This window comes from Eretmochelys imbricata, chromosome 23 (genome assembly GCF_965152235.1).
Source record: "Eretmochelys imbricata isolate rEreImb1 chromosome 23, rEreImb1.hap1, whole genome shotgun sequence".
Lineage (NCBI taxonomy): Eukaryota > Metazoa > Chordata > Testudines > Cheloniidae > Eretmochelys > Eretmochelys imbricata.
The window spans coordinates 7,106,697-7,129,402 of NC_135594.1; the positions used below are offsets into that span (position 1 = coordinate 7,106,697).

A 22,706-nucleotide genomic window follows, 5' to 3' on the forward strand; every position below is an offset into this window, starting at 1 on the left:
TGAACCGGTGGGTGATGCTTTCCGGTTCCTGGCTTTGGTGGATTTGGGTCAGGTATGTTGTGTGTACAGCAACGAAGCCATGAGTTGTTTAAGTTCCTAGGGTGGCTCCCCCCAGCTCCCAGCCCCATGTTTAAGCCAAGGCAGAGGGTGGGGTTGCTGGATGGTACAAATGCAGCAGCTGAAGATTTTAGCTGTGAGCAATTGCACATAAATGCTTAGGTGCAGCTGTAGCATGTACATAGCACGAAGCGTCAGCCCCGCTGATGTCTGTTTGAGCCCATTTCTAACCCAAAAGCAAAATCGCAGCCAGCCCCCTCTGTAACGTTAACTCAATACAATAGATTCCAGCAGCTGTTTCTTAGAAGGGTTTATTTGCATCTCCATTTTACATGGGAGAGTGTAAACACCTAGCTATACTCCCCATCAAGTTCTCTTCGTTTAGCCCTGACCTCACTCCTGTCCCTGTTTTATCTTTAGTTGTCCCCCGTACTCGCTTGGAATCCTGGTCCTGTGGATACTCCCCTTAGGCTGGGGGAGGTCCTCTAGTAGTGGGTGGGCGGATCCCAATAGGATCACTCTCCTGGAGCTATCTGGCCCGACCCTATCACATAGGGCAGTCGGGCTAAGGTAGGGGCACTCAGGCCTGTTTGGTCCCAGTCCAACAAACAATCATTATACTTCAAGGACTTTACCCTGCTCTGGCAGCATAGAGAGGCCTTAAAGTGGGTGGAAATAGCCCGCTGCGAAAGCCCACTTGCTCAAGGGTCTCGCCACCCAGTGCCTGACACCCACAAGCCCCAGCTGTAGGGGACAGATTGGAGGTGGAGGGCTGGATACCAAGACAGTCAGGGGCAGATCTAACCTCTTCCTGCACAGATCTGTATGCAGTGACCTGTCTAAGGGACAGTATGTGCAAATTAGCTGTGAAAGGGAAGCCTGAGTATTCGACAGATCAAACCACCACTTACCTAAGTGCCCACATTTCAAGAAAGACATGGTAGAGGGTCAGTGGCACGGCTATGGGTACCCGCATGGCCCCACAGTATGCTACCATCTTTATGGCTGACTTAGAGCAACGCTTCCTCAGCTCTCATCCCCTAGCGCCCCTCCTCTACTTGCGCTACATTGATGACATCTTCATCATCTGGACCCACGGGAAGGAGGCCCTTGACGAATTCCACCTGGATTTCAACAATTTCCACCCCACCATCAACCTCAGCCTGGACCAGTCCACACAAGAGATCCACTTCCTGGACACTACAGTGCTAATAAGCAATGGTCACATAAACACCACCCTATACCGGAAACCTACTGACCGCTATACTTACCCACATGCCTCCAGCTTCCATCCAGGACACATCACAGGATCTATTGTCTACAGCCAAGCCCTAAGATACAACCAAATTTGCTCCAATCCCTCAGACAGAGACAAACACCTACAAGATCTTTATCAAGCGTTCTTAAAACTACAATACCCACCTGGGGAAGTGAGGAAACAGATTGACAGAGCGAGACGGGTACCCAGAAATCACCTACTACAGGACAGGCCCAACAAGGAAAACAACAGAACACCACTGGGCATCACGTACAGCCCCCAGCTAAAACCCCTCCAGCACATCATCAACAATCTACAACCTATCCTGGAAAACAATCTCTCACAGACCTTGGGAGACAGGCCAGTCCTCGCTTACAGACAGCCCCCCAACCTGAAGCGAATACTCACCAGCAACTACACACCACACCACAGAAATACGAACGCAGGAACCGATCCCTGTAGCAAACCTCGTTGCCTACTCTGTCCCCATATCTACTCTAGTGACACCATCAGAGGACCCAACCACATCAGCCACACCATCAGAGGCTCATTCACCTGCATGTCTACTAATGTTATATATGCCATCATGTCCCAGCAATGCCCCTCTGCCATGTACGTTGGCCAAACCGGACAGTCCCTACGTAAAAGAATAAATGGACACAAATCGGACATCAGGAATGGTAACACACAAAAGCCGGTGGGAGAACACTTCAATCTTCCTGGACATTCTGTAACAGATTTGAAAGTAGCTGTACCTGAACAAAAAAAACTTCAGAAACAGACTTCAAAGAGAAACAGCAGAACTAAAATGCATTTGCAAATTTAACACCATTAATTTGGGCTTGAATAGGGACTGGGAGCAGCTGGCTCATTAAAGAAGCAGCTTTGCCTCTCCTGGAATTGACACTTCCTCATCTATTGTTGGGAAGTGGACTACATCCACCCTGATCGAATTTGCCCCGTCAACACTGGTTCTCCACTTGTGAGGTAACTCCCTTCTCTTCATGTGTCCATATATTTATGTCTGCTTCTGTAATTTTCACTCCATGCATCTGAATAAGTGAGGTTTTTACCCATGAAAGCTTATGCTCAAATAAATCTATTAGTCTTTAAGGTGCCACCGGACTCCTTGTTGTATTTGTGGATACAGACTAACATGGCTACCCCCTGATACGTGGTAGAGGGTGTAACTCTTCAGTACAATGCTAGAGCCCCTTTCTGCATGGGCCACAGCCAGACGTTCCTCTTCAGGGACCTATCCAACTGCCCTCCATCCATGTGAACTACAAAAGAGAGCGGAGGCTGCCGAGCCTGTCACGGGACCAGCTCCTTTTATGATGTAGCACCAACATCGACAGCCCCCTCTGTGCCTTCCCTGGAGTGCCGAGGGATGGGGCTCCTAAGGTAGACGTGTCGGCATGGTAGGGAGAAGAGGCAGGATCTGGCTCTGCAAACAACTCTTGGTGTGGCCTTGGGGAAGCCAGTCCCTGTCTGTTGTAAAACAGGGGTGATGATACAGCCTCACCTTTAGGAAGTGTTTGGCGCTCTGACGGGGGAGGGCCACAGCAGTTGTATCAATATCCCCCCCAAGGCTGCATGTTGGTCCACCCCCTCAAAGGGCACTAGTAAGCCCATCTCCCTTGCTTTTGAAGGACTTGCCCTCTGTGTCAATAACCTCTGGGCAGTGGGATTCTCACCCATTTCCTTATCTTCTTCCTTTCCAGGGGCAGGGGGCTCCCCCGCTGCAGGCACCATTAGAACTCTCACGCAGAGGTGGGTGAAGAGAGGAAAGGAAAGAGAGAGGACGTTAGAAGTCTGGGCCATTCAACCTGCAAAGTGGTCCTTTTTGAAAATGGGAAGGGAATTTACCATAGACAATCCCAGACTAAATTAGGAAACCCTTTATTTCAACCAAGAGTATTACAAGAAATCCATAAATGCGGTAAAACACATCATAGTTCTCTAGGGTTTGATAACAAAGCAAGTACTGGCCTGATACCAGCCTTTCTAATAAAACTGAAATGAAATATATTAACTCTTTAATACCCAAGTGCTGGTTTACAGGAGATGTCAACATTCAGTTAAAGGCAGGTTACATGGTCTTTCCAAGTCTTTTGGTACCTAAAAACCATCCACGTGAGGCAAATGGTCAGTGAGAAAGGAGGTGATCAGGAGCAAATCTCTTTGCCACCAGGCTCTGGGCAGAGGTAACACTCCCATTCAGTCGGAGTTCTAAGCACAGAAGAAGAGTACCTGGTTAGCTGAAAGTTGTGTGTCATGGATTCTCTCTATTTGCTTAGTTATAAAAGATAGAAGGTTCAGTGGGGGCAATTTCTTTGTTGCATTATCAGGACTGCTGATACAGGCTGTGGCCCCTCTCCCTTTTAGAGCAGTGTTATTTTTTACCTTGGGGAAAAGGTTCTGTGTAATGGTCTATTTGTCCATGGCACAGCGCACCCTGGCAGGCTCAGATAAGTCCATTTATTTTCCTGCTCTCATTTTCAGACTCTGATTGAAAGGGCAGAAATGTGTCAATCTGATGGAAGTCTGAGACACAGGCCCCATTCAAACATGGTAGCTCTTGGTGCCCCACTGGATTTGTTCTTTTGATGAAGTGCTTTCAATTTAAAATCAAGGCGTCTTTCAGAAAGATCTCTACTTTCCACATTGACAAGCAGCAGGAGTAGAAGAGTTTGATGAGGTATGGGAAGGATCTAGTAGGGGATGACCCTGGATGGTGCTGGGCCCACTTAATTCCAGACTTCAAGGGGAGATCAGGGATTCTATGAACCTTGCAGGAGACATTCAATGCCTTTCAGGACTGGGCTCAATGTCCAGTATTTTCAGACCAAGGTGTCTTAAGTGAAGCAGCTAAGTAAGAGTGCCCTGCTTTTCAGAGGGCCTACACACCCTCAACTTCCCTCAAGTCAATAGAAGCTAATCTGACCATGTTTACGTTAGGTTCCCAGCATGGATTCAGGTGCTTAACTTTAGGCCCCCCACATCTGAAAATTCAGCTTCTGAGGGAAGCATCGCTAAGCTAGTGAGATCCCTGTTCTATCCAAAGTTCCAGGGATGTTCAGTTTCAGCATCGACAATCTGGTCAGTGTTCCCCCATCTGGGAGTTTAAAACATCACATCACACAAGGTCCAAGAACACACAAGGCAGTTTTCCCACTGCCACAGACTGCCTTGCAATACGCATCGTGGCCATTTCAGAAATAGGATACCAGACAAGATGCTTTTGCCATTTTAAAGAGTCTCAGGGGGACAGTGAAGTTTTGAAAAGCAGCTGCTGCACATGCCCTGTAAGACACCTGCAAAAGGTTTCTAATATGGTGTCTACAGTATGACTGACATGTCATGGCCTCATTTCAGTGCATATCGAGTAACATTAACAGGAGATGCACACACCGCAACCAAGGGCAGTTAGACCGTCTGATGTGCCAGAGTGGGTTCTGCTCTGCTTCAGGAAACACGGCAGTGAAAACACCTGCCGGAAGGCTGAGCAGAGGGTTCAACTCAGATCCTTATTCTTAACTACTGAATCTAGATTTCTGTGCTTTAATAAGGGATGCTGATAGTCCTACTGAAGATCCTCATGTAGCTCTACAGGGGTTTGTCTGACAGGTATTTTACACATCGAAGAGAAAAGCAGAAGGGCAAGTAGATTCTGAACAGGAATATCTGGGAGAGGAGACAAGCATTTCAGCGGCTGAGCCACTGGACTGAGACTGCCCTGTCAAGCTCACACCAATAGGTATGATGCAGAACTTCAAACCACCATCTGGTTTTCTTAACAGCTCTTTTCGCTGGGGTAGTGGATGGTAGCACTAGCTCTGCAGAGCTCCTTTGGAAAGGGAATTGCTTCAGATCTATTGAAATCTCACATTCTCTTCTTTGCCATGGACAAAACAAGTGTCATTTGTAGGTACCAAACAGACAGGAGGAGTCAGTGACAAATGCAGTTTTCATTTAATAGAAAACAGTGTTAACAAAAATACACAACAGAAAGAAATGACAAACATTAGCAAATAAATCACCATCCTTTGTATGTAGTGTTAATGCAGCAAATTCCTAATGTGATTCAGTTTCAGTGCATGAAGAGCTAAAATTTCTGCATCTCCAGCCTTGATTCCCATGCAGCGAAGTGCCCTCACAGCTCCCTGATAGATTTATTGCACTTAAGGAGAAAAAAAAAAAAAAAAAAAAAAGCTTAAGTTCTACCCAACAGCCCCCTCTCTAGGCTGTTTCTCTGGTTAGTTTATACAATAAATTTGTTAAATTACAGATTAGTACCATAGTTTCCTTCCGAGATTTCTCTTCACAGCAGAGCAGTAATCCACATATACAGGAATATTTATCTTCCAATAGCAATTTTTTGGGGCGGGTGGGAAGGTGTGTGTGTCTGCCATTCCTCGTGGATTTGAGCCAAATGGTAATTCAAGACCTAATTTAACCTACCGAGTCTTCCTTCCTCTCCAACTCAAGGATATAGATGGCTCAATCTCTTATGACCCATATCATTTACCCTAACAGGCCTTGCTACATGATAAAAAAAAGGTTTGCTGCATACCTTTGTTTCCCTTCCTTGATTGTTCCTCTTGCATGTGCTATATTGAAGCCTTCTGCCCAACACCTCAATGCTGCCTTGGAACTGCTGGTTCCTCCCTAACAGGCCAGCTCCTCTCTCTGGCTGTGGGTACAGGGGCAGGCATTCCATTCATCTGGATTATCACTGAGGTGATTTGCACTCTGGCAATTCTGGCTTTCATTGTAATAGTGGCTTCAGAATAATGGCCTCTTTGGGTGTCATGCTTTGTGCAGGGTGTGGTACGTTGCAGTGGGACTTTGCAGACTAAAACAATGACCCATTCCACACTCTATACCAGAGTGCTCGGCCAGCAGAATCTCGCAAGCCCTGGGACATTGAGAGAGAACCCTCCCTGAGAAAATTGAACACCTTTTCCAGAGCAACCAGATTCCTTCCCTTGGCAAGAAGAGTAAAGGAAAAGCACCTCTAATGGTATATTCATCCTATCAAAGGTGTGACAGCCTCTGGGAATCTCTGTATTAAGCGCAATTTATAGAATGGAGCATGTTCCACTGCAGAACTGAAAATTCATTCCAAAAAACCTTTGGTAAAAGGGACAAATATTCTCTAAAGCAAGATTTTACACTGAATCAAAAGGCCCACTGACCAGCTAAATGAAAGCTACTTACACATTCATGAAAAGTCAAATTCCTGTTCATCTTTTAATGGTGTAACATGTCCCCTGAATCTTTCCTCAGCCAAATACAAAGGAGTTGGAAAATTCAAAACAGAAAGAGGGCAGTAACTTAACAAACCAGGTGATCCTAGACTTCCTTTAATATAATAAAATGTAGAGGATCCAACTACTTCTACTGCATATTTGCCTCTGGCTCAGTATTAGATTGCTAGATGAATCCCCAAATGGAGATGACTGAGTCAGCCCCATCCCACCCTCTTTCTCACACTGTCAGTTCCATACTATATGGCTTTGAGAAAACCTTGCTAAAGGGGGTAATTTGTCCTTCTCTTTTAAGCTTATAAAGTTAGGAAACTAGAATAGACTCAGCCATGATGGTTCCTTCTCCCCCAAAAGACACACAACAATGTAAGGAATTTCACCTGAGCCTCAAGGGCATTAGCCTCTTGAATGCATCACAGGCAGGGAGCCCCCTGAAATGTGGATCTCACAAACATGTTTGTGTGCACACAAGCACACTAGCTAGTTATGTCATTGTGGTGTTCTGTATAGGGTTTGTACGGGAAGGTATTTCTGATGGTGCTTTTTGGCAGAGTTCTGCAAACCAGGAGTAAAGTTCCAAAAAGGTTGCAGGTTAGACTAAAAGTAATTCTACATTGTTTTCTAAGTTAAATCCTGTTCAGTACTTTGAAGCTCATGATAAATATATACCTAAAAAAGGAATTTAAAATAAATAACCATTGTGGCTGTGGATGCAGCCTGTCCTGGACAGCTTGTCTGGCGATACAAGTTTTTCAACAGGTGACTACAGCTTGTCAGTGCCACTCTTCCCAGGGACACAATCATGTGCAACCATTCTGCTAGCAGGTTTCCAGGTTAGAAAACAGTTTTCTTAAACTAGCCTTCAGAGACCTTGGACACTTGTAGTGTGTGGAAAGCAAATCCAGGCCTGAACCATGAGATTCTGGGTTTTTAATCTCCCATTTGAATTGGAGAATATTCCAATGAATAGTCCAATAGAATAGTCCAATGCCCATTCTCCAGGATTGAGGATATCTTCTCCTTACAAATTACTCAGTAACAGTGGTAATTCCAGAGAAACATAGAAAGAAAAATGTAAATGCATCAGTTAGTGTCTACAGAAGGTCAGAAAGTAGTGCCATTTCCATCAGGTGTCAGAGCTCACCTTGGAATCAGGTAGGGAAATCACTCTTTTGGTAAGATTTTCAATCTGTTCTCCTTCCCTTCCTGAATCATCTTGAAAATATCAGAGTCCTTCCTTGTAGGGCAGAGTCAAGAATGTGGGAAAAAGTGTCTAGGGCAGGAAATATCACATTGTTTTGAAAAAAAAAACAACCTCTGTACTGCAGACCAAGTTCTTCTGAATCATGTGGAGTGGGAAGGGAATAAAGCTACACAGGCATTTCCCAAGACAGCCTCAGCTCAATGTAGATCGACCCAGAGGAACTGTGAGAAAGAACAAACAAAGTCAGACATCATAGGAATTGCCAGACAGGATCAGAAGTCTTGTGGCCTCTCTTGTACAGTGCTCAGTACCAGATGCTCTTGAGGAAGCTGCAAAAATCTCCATCACCCAAAGCTATCGACTAGCCAGCCCTACAGAGGCAACCCCAGCAGTCAGTGGCTGGCTTGTGTCCTGAGACAGGAGGATTTATTTTCCTTATAAATATATTCCATATGTTATTTTACCCTAACTTATATAAAACCACAGAATGGAGTTGGAATAGCTCCCAGCCTCTTTGCCTAAGGCTACATCATCTACCACAGGAGTTTAGTAATACCTGCTCTCAAGATCTATTTCAACAACAACTGACATCCAGCTAGGTACCCTACATTTCCCTTTACAATTTTATTTAAATTCAGATACACACACTAACTTGGAGCACAGCTCTTAAGAAAACATAACACTGTATTGTATTTTTACATCTGTGTAACTCCTCACTTAACATTGTCCTGGTTAACGTTGTTTTGTTGCTGATCAATTAGAGAACATGCTCTGTTTAAAGTTGCGCAATGCTTCCTTATAACGTTGTTTGGCAGCTGCCTGCTTTGTCTACTGCTTGCAGAAAGAGCAGCCCCTTGGAGCTAGCTGGTGGGGGCTTGGAACCAGGGTGGACCGGCAGCCCCCCCATCAGCTCCCTGCTCCCCTAAGTTCCCTGTTCACAACTGCTGGGCAGTTCAGCTGTCCCTCCCCCCACTGCTCTGTGTTGCTCCTGCCCTCTGTCTGGGAGCTGCTCCTGGGAGCCTCCTGCTTGCTGTGCGGGAGGGGGGAGGGAAGGGTGCTAATGTCAGGGTGCCCCCTTCCCCCCTGCTCCCCACTTCTTTATCCCATCTCCATAGAGCGCGGGGGGTGAGGAGGGGGGAGGAAGAGACAACAGGGCTCAGGACAGAGGAAGCTTGCTGGCAGCAGCTGCTGTCACAACTTGTTGATCTACTTAAAAGGGCAGTGTACTTAGAGTGGGGTCAGTGTACTTAAAGGGACAATGCGCATCTCTCTCTCTCACACAGGGTGTGCGTCTCTGTCTCTCTCTACCATGCTGTCTCCCCTTCCTCCATTCCTGCTGCCTTGTAGAGTGTGAGGCTACATTAACAATAATGTGTTAACCCTGGAGGGCTCAGTGGAGCGCTAGTTCATCGTTTAGCAGTAAGGCATTCCCTTGGAAATATCCCACCCTCTTCCTCCCTCTGACTTCACCACCTCAACCAAGCTTCATAATCATCATTGCTGTGTACAGAATTGTTTGTTTAAAACTTATACTGTGTACATGTATGTGTGTGCGTAGTCTTTTGTGTAGCGAAAAAAATTTCCCTGGAACCCTATTTACATTAATTCTTATGGGGAAATTGAATTTGCTTAACATCGTTTCGCTTAAAGAAGAATTTTCAGGAACATAACTACAATTTTAAGCAAGGAGTTACTGTACTAATCATCATTAGTTACCTAGATAAACCAAATCTCAGTGTTTGCAGTATTTCTTCCACTTAATATAGGAAACCCCTATAGAGTATGGCAGTTACCCTAATAATCTTATTTAGTAACAAAACCTCCTGAAAAGTTTTTAAGGGCAACTACTATTAAAATGCATTATTTGTGACCTCAGTGTACAGCACACGCGTAATATTCTAAAGCAACACCTCTGGTGATGTCTCAATCTGCAGTATATGACAAATCACACAGGAATGGCATATGCTCCTAACCACCAGGGTTTAAACTACACTTCCTTTTTAATAAAACCTTTGATGCAGATGTATAGCACATTGAGTCCTTCAGAACATCACAACCTGGATCGAACAACTGGGGGAGCCCAGCAAAAAGGTCTAGATTGCTGGGCCTAGGGTGACCAGACAGCAAGTGTGAAAAATCACGACAGAGGGTGGGGGTGTAATAGGAGCCTATATAAGAAAAAGACTCAAAATATAAAATCGGGACATCTGGTCACCCTAGCTGGGTCCTTCCAAGGCCATCTGTGACAAAGTGGAAATCATCTGTAATAATATTAGGAATTGATATGCTTGGAAGTATGCAGTGTACTTGTAGCTGTGTTGGTCCCAGGATAGTAGAGAGACAAGGTGGGTGAGGTAATATTTATTGGACCAATAAAAGATATTATTTCCACTCACCTACTCTCTCATGCGGGAAGTGACATACTTGAATTGCTACCCAGTGAGTGCAGAAGGATTAAAATGTTCCTGAGGTAGAAGAGGAGACATGAGGTGCTTGTGTCAAGTAACTATCTGGGGCGATATGAATGGGTTGCTAAGGACTGGCTGAAACCAACCCATATCAAAGGAAAGACAACTGAACCCTAAAGACTGAATAACTGATACCTAACAATGGGAAACTCCAGCAGCCAGACCTTTGAACTCAGTAGGGATCCTGCAGGAGGAGGACAATGGACCAAAAGGTGTCAGGTGGCTGTGTTAAGAACTGGCCTTTGGAAGGACACAGAGCTCTCCCCTGGGACTGACAGACAGAAAGAGTGAGTCAAAATGGATTCTAGAGCAGCTTGGCTGGATAGAGCTCTGTCGTTAGCATGAACTCTGTATGAACTCAGTATGAACTCTGTCTTAGCTTGTACTTCTCTCTACTAACTTAAGGACTTTCCGACGCTGTATGGCAGTTGACTAATAAACCCCACTCTGTTTTGAAAAGGCTGCCTGGTGTCCCTGCAAATCCTGCTGAGGTGTACTGGTCCCAGAAGAGGGCACAAGTCTCAGAATAGGAGACTACCACAGTGGAACTTGCTGGGCAGAACTCAAGGTGAGAAGCAGGAGAGCTGGAGCCCAGAGACAGTCTCAGAGGCATGGGGCCATGTGGCCTGCCCTTAAGGAAGATTGGGACCCCTTGTGAGTCTGGCACACTGAAGAACCACCAGTTCTGTTTAAAAGTTTGGGCACAGCACAGATCCTGTGGATCCATGACACCATCTTAATGTCAGGTGGATTAGAGTCCAGTGGTCCCACTACCATAAAGGGAGCACTGAAAGGGCTCAGTAGCTCTGGGAGTGCGATAACCACCCGGCTGCCCATTCAGGGTGAGGACGACGTGAGAGGTTAGTACCTATCTTTAAAAAAGGAACGACTACAGACCTGTCAGCCTAGCTTTGATACCCGAAAAGATATGGAGACACATTATTAATCAATTTATAAGCAACTAGAGGATAATCGGGTGATAAGTAATAGCCAACATGGATTTATCAAGAACAAATCATGCCAGATCAACCTGATTTCCTCCTTTGACAAGGTTAATGGTCTAGTGGATAGGTGGGAAGCATGACATAAATGACATAATTTAATTTTAAGTAAAGCTTTTGATACAGTGCCATATGACATTCTCATAAGCAAACTAGGGAAATGTGGTCTAGATGAAATTACTAAAATGTGGTGCAAAGACCATAATCAAAGAGTAGTTCACCGCCAAAGTGGGAGGACATATCTAGTGATGTTCCGCCCCCAGAGGGTCTATCCTAGGTCAGATACAATTCAGCATTTTCATTAATGACTTGGCTAATGGAGTGGAGAGCATGCTTATAAAATCTAATGATGACAGCAAGCTGGAAGGGGTTTGGAAACACTTTGTAGGACAGGATTAGAATTCAAAATGACAGACAAATTAGAGAATTGGTCTGAAATCAACAAGATGAAATTCCATAAAAATAAGCGCAAAGTACAATGCTTAGGAAGGAAAAAAATGTACAACTACAAAATGGGAAATAAATAGCTTTAGATGGTCGTACTAGGGGTATGTAGGATCTGGGGGTTATAGTAGGTCACAAATTGAACAAGAGCTAACAATGTGATCGAATTGCAAAAAAGGCTATTATCAGTTTGGGGTGTATTAACGGGAATGTCTGATATAAGACACTGGAGGTAACTGTCCCACTCTACCTGGTGAGACCTCAGCAGGAGTACAGTGTCCAGGTTTGGGCAACACACTAAGAGAGAGTCCAGAAGAGAGCAACAAAAATGATAAAAGGTTTAGAAAGCCTGACCACTGAGGAAAGTTTATTAAAAAAAAAAAAGACAGACCGTTACCTTTTCTGTAACTGGTGTTCTTCGAAACGTGTTGCTCATGTCCATTCTCCTTAGGTATGGGTGCGCTTGCCACATGCACCGGTGCCGGAAGTTTTTCCCACAGCAGTAGCCGTAGGGGACCGGCTCCGGCAGCCTCTAGAGTGGTGCGCACATGCCGCGGTATATAGGGGCCACCAGCTCCCCACACCCTCAGTTCCTTCTTGCCGGAAATTCCGACAGTGGGGAAGGAGGGCGGGATGTGGAATGGACATGAGCAACACATCCCAAAGAACACCAGTTACGGAAAAGGTAACCGTCTTTTCTTCTTTGAGTGATTGCTCATGTCCATTCAATCTTAGGTGACTCCCAAGCAGTACCCCTCGGAGGTGGGTAGGAGTTCACGGACGTGTAGACTGCAACACAGCTCTGCTGAACCCAGCGTTGTCCCTGGCCTGCTGAGCGATGGCGTAGTGGTCCATGAATGTGTGCACCAAGGACCACGTCACGGCTCAACAGATGTCCTGGATCGGGAAGTGTGTCAAGAAAGCTGCCAAAGATGCCTGTGCTCTGGTACAGTGGACTCTGATGATTGGTGGTGGAGGGACTCCTGCCACCTCGAAGCAGATCCGAATGCAAGAGGTGATCCGTTAGAAATCCTCCGTGTGGACACTAGGAGGGCCTTCATCCTATCAGCTGTAGAGAAGAAAAGCTGAGTCAACTTACGGAAAGGCTTTGTCTGATCGAGGTAGAAAGCCAGAGCCCTTCTTACATCCAAAGTATGAAGGCGCCTCTCTTCACTAGCCTCATGGGGCTTAGGGCAGAAAACCGGAAGGAAGATGTCCTGGCTCATGTGGAAAGTGGACACCACCTGGGAAGGAAGGCTGGGTGGGGCTGGAGCTGGACCTTGTCCTTATAGAAGGCTGTGTGCGGTGGTTCTGAGGTCAGAACTCGCAGCTTCGAGACTCGCCTGACCGACATCACCCCCACCACCAGGAAAGCTACCTTCCACGATAGGTGAGACAGGGAGCACGAAGCCAAAGACTCAAGCGGTGAGCCTGAGAGCCTGGACAGAACCAAGTTGAGATCCCACTGAGGGGCTGGGGACCGGACTTGAGGAAAGAGTCTCTCGAGGCCTCTAAGGAACCTGACCATCATGTCGTGGGAGAACACAGCCTGGATTGGCCCCTGGATTGGCGGATGAAAGGCTGAAATGGCCGCCAGATGCACCACAATAGAGGAGTGTGCCAGGCTCTGGTTCCTTAAATGAAGCAGGTAGTCCACGATCGACTGCACCGAAGAATGCGAAGGGGAGATGCCCCATTCGGCCGCTGGATCCCTTCCGAACAGGCCCATTCATCTGGGTTCAGCCACACAGCATCCATACTGTAAGGTGGAGGGATGCAAGGTTGGGGTGCAGGATTCGGCTGTGATCCTGACAACAGGTCCAGTCGGTTCAGCAGGGGCCGGGAGGAACCGCTGAAAAGCTTGACAGCATCCCGAACCAGTGCTGGCGAGGCCACGATGGGGCGATCACGATAACCTGTGCCTTGTCCTTCTTGATTTTCGCTAGGACCTTGCTGATCAGCAGAATTGAAGGGAATGCATGCAGCAGGAGGAAGGCATCAGAGAGGGAGCCTTTGCCCAGACCCCCTTCTGGAGCAAAACCTATGGCACCTCCTGTTCTGCCCGGTAGCGAACAAATCCACTTGGGAAGCTTCCCATCTCTGGAAGATCATGCCGGCTACATCTGGGTGGAGCACCCACTCGCAGTGAGAGAAGAAGTCCCTGCTTAGGTGATCTGCTAGCATGTTCCTGGCACCCGAAAGGTGACATGCTTTAGATGAATTCTGTGGTCGATGCAGAAGTCCCAGAGACAGAGTGCCTCTTGGTAGAGGGCCGAGGATTGTGCTCTGCCTTGCCTGTTGATGTAAAACATCGAGGTTGTGTTGTCCGTGAGGACTCTGACCACCCTGCCCGCCAGGTGTGGTAGGAAGACTGCACATGCTCTGCGCACCGCCCTGAGCTCTTTGACTTTTATGTGTGGCATCAATTCCTAGGGGAACCCTATACCTTGGGTCTGGAGGGTGCCGAGGTGCACCCCCCAGCCAAGGTCCGAGGCGTTCGAAACCAATTCGACTAAGTGAGGAGTTCTGATGAAGGGAACCCCTTCCAGGACTTTCCCAAGATCGGTCCACCATCACAGCGAGGTAAGTACCGTCGTGGGGATGGTGACGACCTTCTCCAGGTGGTCCCTGGACTGGGAGTAGACCCTAACCAACCACTGCTGCAGGGGTCGCATCCGGAGCCTGGCATGGCACACCACATATGTATACACTGCCATGTGACCTAGTAGGCGCAGGCAAACCCTGACTGTGGTCAGGGGAAATACAGAGACTTCTCCATCAATGCCCTGAATCTCGCCAGTGGAAGGAACACCCTGGCGCAGGTAGAGTCGAGCACCGTTCCAATGAACTCCATCCTCTGTACCAGAACTAACGTGGATTTTTTGTCATTCACCAACAGGCTGAGGCGACGGCTGGTGGCTAACAGCATTGCGACATCCCTTTGGATCTGGCTCTGCCATTAACTAGCCCGTCGTCGAGGTATGGGTTGATCTAGAAACCCCAACGTCTAAGGTAGGCAGCCACCATCGACATGCACTTGGTAAATACCCGTGGTGCTGTCACTAGGCCAGATGGGACAAATAGATAGTGGTTGGGACCTACCATAAACTGGAGGAAGCATCTGTTTCCCTCGAAGATGGCGATGTGAAAGTATGCATCTTTCAGATCGAGGGTGACATATCAGTCTCCCAGATCCAGGGAGGGGATGATGGAGGCCAGGGAGACCATGCGGAACATTAGTTTTGCTAGGAAGTGGTTCCGGTCTCGCAGATTCAGGATAGGTCATAGAACACCCTTGGCCTTCGGGACTAAAAAGTAGCAGGAATAGAACACTTTGTTCCTAAACTCTAGAGGAATGATCTCCACCGTACCTAGCTGCAGTAACCCCTCTACCTCCTGCTTGAGGAGACTCTCGTGAGAGGGGTCCCTGAAGAGAGACGGGGGTGGGGTGGGTGGGAAGGAGGGGGAGAAAGCAACTGAAGGGTGTAACCCTGCGCCACCGAACTGAGGACCCATCAGTCCGACGTTATAGATGCCCAAGCAGGGAGGAAAGGAGAAAGGCGGTTGGCCAAAATAAGGGAAGGAGGATCCTGGGAACAGTCCGGTATGTTGCCCTTGGGCGTACCCTCAAAACGAGCACTTGCCCGCCTGCTTATTGTGGGTAGAGCTTGACTGAGAGGCCTGTGAAGGCTGTTCTCTAGGATGACACTTGTAGTTTCAGGATTTCTTATGGGGAGGCGCCTGGGGAGGGTGGCTCCCCTGGTCCTGAGGCTGCTGCAGCTTAAACCGCTTTAGGCCATGGAGCTTATTGTCCATCTGTTCTGCAAACAGGGCTTGCCCATCGAAGGGAAGGTCTTGCGTCAACTGCTCTGTGGACAAGTCAGAGAGTAGCTGCCAGGATGCCCAGCGCATGGTGACTGCCAAGGCCATGGTTCGGGAGGCAGCGTCCGCCACATCCACCACCGCCTGGCGCGTCGCCCTGGCTGCAGTTGTGCCTTCCTCCATAGTAGCCCCGGAATGCCTTCCTAGAAGCCTCAAGAAGAGAGCCCTCGAACTTGCCCATGGCTTGCCACATGTTAAAATCATAGCATCCTAGGATGGCCTGATGTTTAAGAGTGCTGCTTATGGAGTCGGTCCTCACTCCGGCACCGGAGCAACGCTCCGACTCTGCTGAGTACCGTGACCTCAGTTTGCAGCGCCACCCTCAACTGGAGGCTAGAGGATGGATAAACCTTACGCTCAAACAAGTCTAGTTTCTTGGAGTCTGTTCTTAGGGGTAGCCCTGGGTTGACCCTGTTGCTCCCTGTGGTTAACCACTTCTACCACTAGAGATTTGGGAGCAGGGTGGGTGTACAAGTACTTGTGGCCTTTGGATGGCACAAAGTACTTGCGCTCAGCCCTCTTGGAGATGGGGGGAGGGGAGGAAGGAGTTTGCCACAGGGCATTAGTGATCTTAGAGACCTCATCATGAAGGGGCAGAGCCACCCTGGCCAGTGCCATGGAGCAGAGGACATCGAAGAGAGAGTCCGAGGGCTCCTCTAGCTCTTCCGCCTGAAGACCCAGGTTGGCAGCGACCCTTTTCAGTAGTTCCTGGTGCACATTAGCGAGATTCAGAGAAACTGGGGGAGGGGGCTCCACTATAGCCTCATCTGGCGACGACGAGAAAGATGCCAGTACCGTAGGGTCCTCCCCAACCATTGGTGGCCCAGGGACTTCTTCCCCTGCTCCCTCTTGGACTTGCGGGGTCCTTGAGCCCGAGGCTTCGTGCATCGGAGGAGGGTGGGAGAGAGAGGCAGCTGGTCTCTCCTCCGAGGCTCTGGACACCAAGCGGGCGGCCTGGGAGGGCTGTGTGAACCCCCACAGGTTCAGTGGGTACCACAGCATTGGCTACTGTGCCTGAGGCCACGGGGCTGGTTTTGATGCTGACAATGTAACCCGTACCACCAATACCAGAGCTTGTCCCACCGTCAGGGAACCTTGCTCCGAACCAGGGCTGGATCCTGAATGGTTGCTCCCAGGTGACCAGGCTTGGAGCCGGAGGTCTACGTCTCGCGCATGAGGAGCAGTACCAGGATCAGGAGCGGGCTCGGTGCTGGGAAGTACCTGCATGCGGAGATGCCCTCCTACGGGATCAGTGACAGTCCGAAGAATAGTACCGTTGATCTCTCAATGGATCCCTGGAGCGGTACTGTGGTCTCAGAGATACCGGGTGCCAGGACTGCTACTCCTGCTGGGGGTGGGGGGAGGGTGCCTCCAAAGGTCTGCTCCCAGTGGCCGGCAAGCTGCGCCTCGAGCCTCTCTGCCTGTACCCAAGGTCCGGGGACCGAATAGGGCTGCGCTGTGTCTGCCTATTCCAGTCAGATGCGTGGTGGCTATGGGACGGCGAGCACTGGCAGGACATCACCTGCGACGGGGAACGGTGCTGCTGAGGTGAGAACTGAAATGGTCTGAACGTGGGTTTACCCTGTGACCGGGGAACTGCTGGAGCCGGTGCCTCCAGCGTGGACAGCACCTGAAGCTGACAGAGGTCTCTTCCACTATCCGGGGTAGCCAGTGGGGAGCATGTTGGGCTACATCGCTCCCCCGGAGCTTGGGCCCAGATCCTGACATGGGTGAAGAGTTGCCTGACCTGAGACCTTGCTCACACCCAGTCTTATCCTTGTGGGAGGTTGGAGACTGGCCTCGTCCCTCCTTCTTGGTTGGAGCCATGGATGGGGATGGGTGCCGGCTAGTGGATGGTCCTGGTGGGGCGCTGCACACTGAGGTCACAGTACTCAGCGCCAAGTCGGAGCGTTGCTCTGGTGCCGGAGTGAGGACCGACTCCATAAGCAGCAGTCTTAAACGAATTCTGCGCTCCTTCTTAGTCCTTGGCTTGAAGGACTTGCAACTTTTGGCCTTCTCACTAACGTATCCTTTGCCCGGGCAACGCAGACAACTGCTGTGTGGATCACTAAAGGGCATGGGCCTCTTGCAGTGATCACAGAGCTTAAAGCTTGGGGATCGGGGCATGCCCTGTCCTGAGGCAAAGTCCCGTTTGGGACCTACAAAGTCTCTAATTATAGCTAAGGGATTTATCAACACCACTATAAAACTATATACAGTACAATACAGAAGGTAACTAGTCTGTAACGAAGAGCAACTAGAGTGTAACTGAAACAGCAACAGTTCCAGCACGGTCACTGGCGGCAAGACGGAATGGTGGGTGGGGGGAACTGGCGGCGCCCTATATACCGTGGCATGTGCACGCCACTCCAGGGGGCGCCAGAGCCAATCCCCTACGGATACCGCGGAGGGGAAAACTTCCAGCACTGGTGCATGTGGCAAGCGCACACACCTAAATTGGATGGACATGAACAATCACTCGAAGAACTGGGCATGCTTAGTCGAGAGAAAAGAAGGCTGAGGTAAGACCTGATAACAGTCTTCATATATGTTACAATAGTGAAGTTCTGGAATAGGTTACCAAGGGAGGTTGTGGAATCCCTGTTATTGAAGGCTTTTAAGAACAGGTTAGACAAAACATCTGTCGGGGATGGCTTAGGTTTACTTGGTCTTGCCTCAGCACAGATGGGTGGACTAGAGGACATCTGGAGGTTCTTTCCATGCCTACGCTTCTGTGATTCCTCCACCATTTTTTCCCCATAATGCACAGTTGACTAGATGTATTCTCAGTAGGGGTTGCTGGGTTTTTCCCCACTTTCTTCTGAAACATCAGAGATTGGCCATGGCTGGAGATGGGACACCAGCTGGGATGGACCAGTGCTCTGAGGCGGTGCAGATAATTCTCTTCTAGATTCCTGGCTGGGGTGCCTTGCTCACATGCTCAGGGTCATACTGATCAACAGACTGTGACCCAGGTCAGATTGGCAGGGCTCTTGGGGTTTTTTCGCCTTTCTTTGCAGTGGATTGCCTGCTGAGATCATCTGACCACATCTCACCTAATCAATTCCCTGCTATTGCAGGGGCCTCGGGCATTCGTGGCACCTTGATCATTTCTGCTCTCTTCCTGTGGCACACATCAGTTTAGTCTCCTGAGGACTGAAATACTTTGGGCTAAATATCTGGGTTAAATTTAACAGCCTGTGATATACAGGGGTGAGATTAGATGATCTAATGCTCAGCCAGGGTAAATCATATCATTTGGACAATGCCAGTGAACGAGACCAGGATAGGCCACAGCCTCATGAAGATGAAACAGATGTTCCACTCAGTCTGTACCACTGTTTACTCAGATTGGAGAGCTCTTTGGGCCTGCACCTATCCGGTAATGTATCCTCTCTGCATCACACAGATCTGTATAGCTTCTCCACCTACAGAAGTTTTATGAGTGGATGATAATGGTAACATACTATATATATTATATATATGTTTCTAAAAATCAGTGGTTTTCAACCTGTGGTCCACGGACCCCTGGGGGTCTTCAGTCTATGTCTAAGGGGTCCATGAAAGGTTGTCAATGCCATAGAACAGTGGTTTTCAACCTGGGGTCTGCAGACTATATCTAAGATTTCCAAAAAGGTCCACACCTCCATTTGAAATTTTTCAGGAGTTCACAGATGAAAGAAGTTGAAAACCACTGATATAAATAAATTATACACAAAAAACTGCACTGAAACCACGATATTCGGGTTGTAAAGTCAGGCCCTCAGAAGTTCGGAAATACCACAAGGAAATCCTGTGCTTCACTAACACTGTCACCTCCTTATGCGTATGCATTCTGATACAATTACATCATCACATACTATTTTTTGCACAGGGAAAATATTTTGGGTGTGTGAAGTCAGGTTGACCTAGGTCTAGAATTTGTTTTTATTACAGACATGCTTGACTGTGTCTGAATGAAGATAGCACAGATTCACCAGCCTGTCTCACACCCAGAGCTATTCTGGCAACTAGGATGTTGTAGAAAAAATTGTGGAGGAAAAAAATCTTCGTTCTCTTCATCACAGCAACAGCAGCAGCTTTCAGAAACTCTAGTCTCCTTCTGTCTTGATTCTGTTACGCCAGTGACCGGAATACCGTTCAAACCTAGCAAAGCTTCCTTACCTAAAGTGTCACAGTGGCTCCTGCCCTGTCTCTTGACTTGCTTCTAGGAGCAATTCCTCCAGCTCCTTCTCATTCTTGGAACAGTTTAATTCTGAAAACAAACAAGGATTAACCTCATTAATCAGCAACCTTAAGACTAATCAATTTTCATTAAGAAACAAACATTATGTCACCTCTCCAAATTTGGGATCAATGGGGCATGTAAATTAGGAAGCGTGGGATGGACTAGGAGTAAGTGCTCAAACATAATGCTGTTTCCCTCCTATTGTATTAATTTATAAAAAAAAGAGACTGGTGCAAAGAGACAAAGCAATAAAAGGTTATGAGTTTCCTAGCATTTAATGACAGAAGCAACCATTACATCATCTCATCAGACCTCCTATATAACACAAGCCCTACAACTTCACCCAAATACCCTATGTGGAGCCCCAATTACTGCACAGTAATGCCATTCTCGCTCCGTTCAATAAAAATACAGATCCCTCCCATTTAAAACCAAGTGACACTAGGAATGCTGACCGGAAGGGTCTTCTCTTTCTTTAAATTTATTAAACGTTTTCAATCTTGTTTCTCATAATCAACCAAATTAGTTCTAGGCAATATGCCAACCTATTACACAAGTAAAGAGTACTATACATCAGAAAAAAGAAAAGACCAAGTTATTCCCACATATTAACTGCACTACTCCAAGCAAATTTTTTTTTTTTTTTATGGCGTGGTATTTCCAGTAGAGATAAGGAGGTGTTAGTACCGTTATACGAGGCACTGGTGAGACCTCATCTAGAATACTGTGTGCAGTTCTGGTCTCCCATGTTTAAGAAGGATGAATTCAAACTGGAACAGGTACAGAGAAGGGCTACTAGGATGATCCCAGGAATGGAAAACCTGTCTTATGAAAGGAGACCCAAGGAGCTTGGCTTGTTTAGCCTAACCAAAAGAAGGTTGAGGGGAGATATGATTGCTCTCTATAAATATATTAGAGGGATAAATACCGGAGAGGGAGAGGAATTCTTTAAGCTCAGTACCAATGTGGACACAAGAACAAATGGATATAAACTGGTCATTGGGAAGTTTAGACTTGAAATTAGACAAAGGTTTCTAACCATCAGAGGAGTGAAGTTCTGGAATAGCCTTCCAAGGGAAGCAGTGGGGGCTAAAGACCTATCTGGCTTTAAGATTAGACTTGATAAGTTTACGGAGGAGATGGTATGATGGGATAAAGATCAATTAATTGCCAACATCATGTTAACTATTCATGGTAAATAGGCCCAATGGCCTGTGATGGGATGTTAGATGGGGTGCGATCTGAGTTACTACAGAAAATTCTTTCCTGGGTATCTGGCTGGTGAATCTTGCCCATATGCTCAGCGTTTAGCTGATCGCCATATTGGGGTCGGGAAGGAAGAATGAGGTGGGATTTGATAGCTGCTTTCAACTACCTGAAAGGGGGTTCCAAAGAGAATGGATCTAGACTGTTCTCAGTGGTAGCAGGAAAAACTTTTTCACTAGGAGGGTGGTGAAGCACTGGAATGGGTTACCTAGGGAGGTGGAGGAATCTCCTTCCTTGGAGGTTTTCAAAGTCAGGCTTGACAAACTCCTGAGTGGGATGATTTAGTTGGGGATTGGTCCTGCTTTGAGCAGGGGGTTGGACTAGATGACCTCCTGAGGTCCCGTCCAACACTGATATTCTACAATTCTATTATTCTTAACAGAAAAGTTATGAATTGCTAAGTATGATTATCCTGTTTATATGCATGTATCATCTTTGTATCTGAAGTTATGAATATTGGCTATGCATCTGCATCTCAAACCTGCATTGTATGCCAGGGTGACACCCCACCCCAGATAGATTTACATCAGGGCTAGGCAGCTGTGTGTTGATGACCCATTAAGGACACACAGCTCTTACCATGGGCCTTTGAAGAATCTTATCCTGCCCAGTAGGCCCTTCCTGCGGGTGCCTCAGACAGTGAGGAGTCAATGACTTCCCCCTCTGATTCAGCAAAACATGCAGTGGCACGTGATTTTCTCATGTGACCTAAGACTCCATCTGGGCCAGTAACTTTCCATACAAAGAGGCTATGGGCTTTGTTTGGGACAGTACATTTCCATGCACATGGCAGAGGGCATAAAAGACATCTAATACATCTCCATTTTGCTTCTTTCCTGCTCTAATTCTCCTGACTGTGAATTTACAACAAAAAGGAGCATCTTGAACTATGGACCAAAGACCTTCCAATCTTTTGGAAGATACCAGAGAGGCTTTTGCAAGCCAGCAGTCTATTCCATCACTGCTACAAATCTGATATAAGGACTTTGCAATCATTTGTATGCATATGATACATTAACTATTTATAATTCTTATTTTTTTAATAAATCTTTACTTAGTTTATTAAAGATTGGCTGACAGCAAGGTATTTGGATAAGGTCTGAGCTATATATTGACCTGGAGATAAGTGTCTGATCCTTTGGGATTAGTAAGAACCTTACATATGGTGAATTGGGTTTTCAGTAACCTCTCACTATATTAGACTTGTTCATCTGGATGAGAGCCAAGGGCTGGAATGCCTCAAGGGGGACTGTATTTGGCTTCTGGTTAACAAGTGTGGTATTGCCGAAGCTCTTTTGTTACTGGCTTGGTAACTAAGTATAAATAAACCACCAGTTTTGGGGATTGTTTGCCCTGTTTCTTGTAGTCTGCCCCGAGTGTGGCATTCTTAATGTGGTCCATCCCAGGCACCTGGTCACACCTGGATTACATAGTGAACAATTACACACGCTTGCCTTCAGGTCCCAGTACCGATGACAAGCATTCGAACCTGCATTTCTGACCAACCATCACCTGTGGGCATATTTTCATACCAAAGAATGAAAAAAGGTCAAGCCATCACAAATAAATGTACTCCTAAAAATCAGTCAGTTCACAGATAATTTCTATATAGAAAAGCAGGCTAA

The 22,706-nt window shown here is 47.3% G+C and overlaps 1 protein-coding gene across 1 annotated transcript in view; it reads right to left on the bottom strand.

Moving 5' to 3' along the window:
- Positions 1-3,198: 3,198 nt before the first annotated feature.
- PPP1R37 (protein phosphatase 1 regulatory subunit 37) overlaps positions 3,199-22,706 on the bottom strand; it is a 166,696-nt gene continuing 147,188 nt past the window's right edge. The window contains exons 12-13 of the mRNA XM_077840151.1: positions 19,752-19,842; positions 3,199-8,013 (exon numbers count right to left, since the gene is read on the bottom strand). Coding sequence (XP_077696277.1) covers positions 19,760-19,842 — 83 coding nt within the window. The 3' untranslated portion in view covers positions 3,199-8,013; positions 19,752-19,759. The remainder of the gene's footprint in view (positions 8,014-19,751; positions 19,843-22,706) is intronic.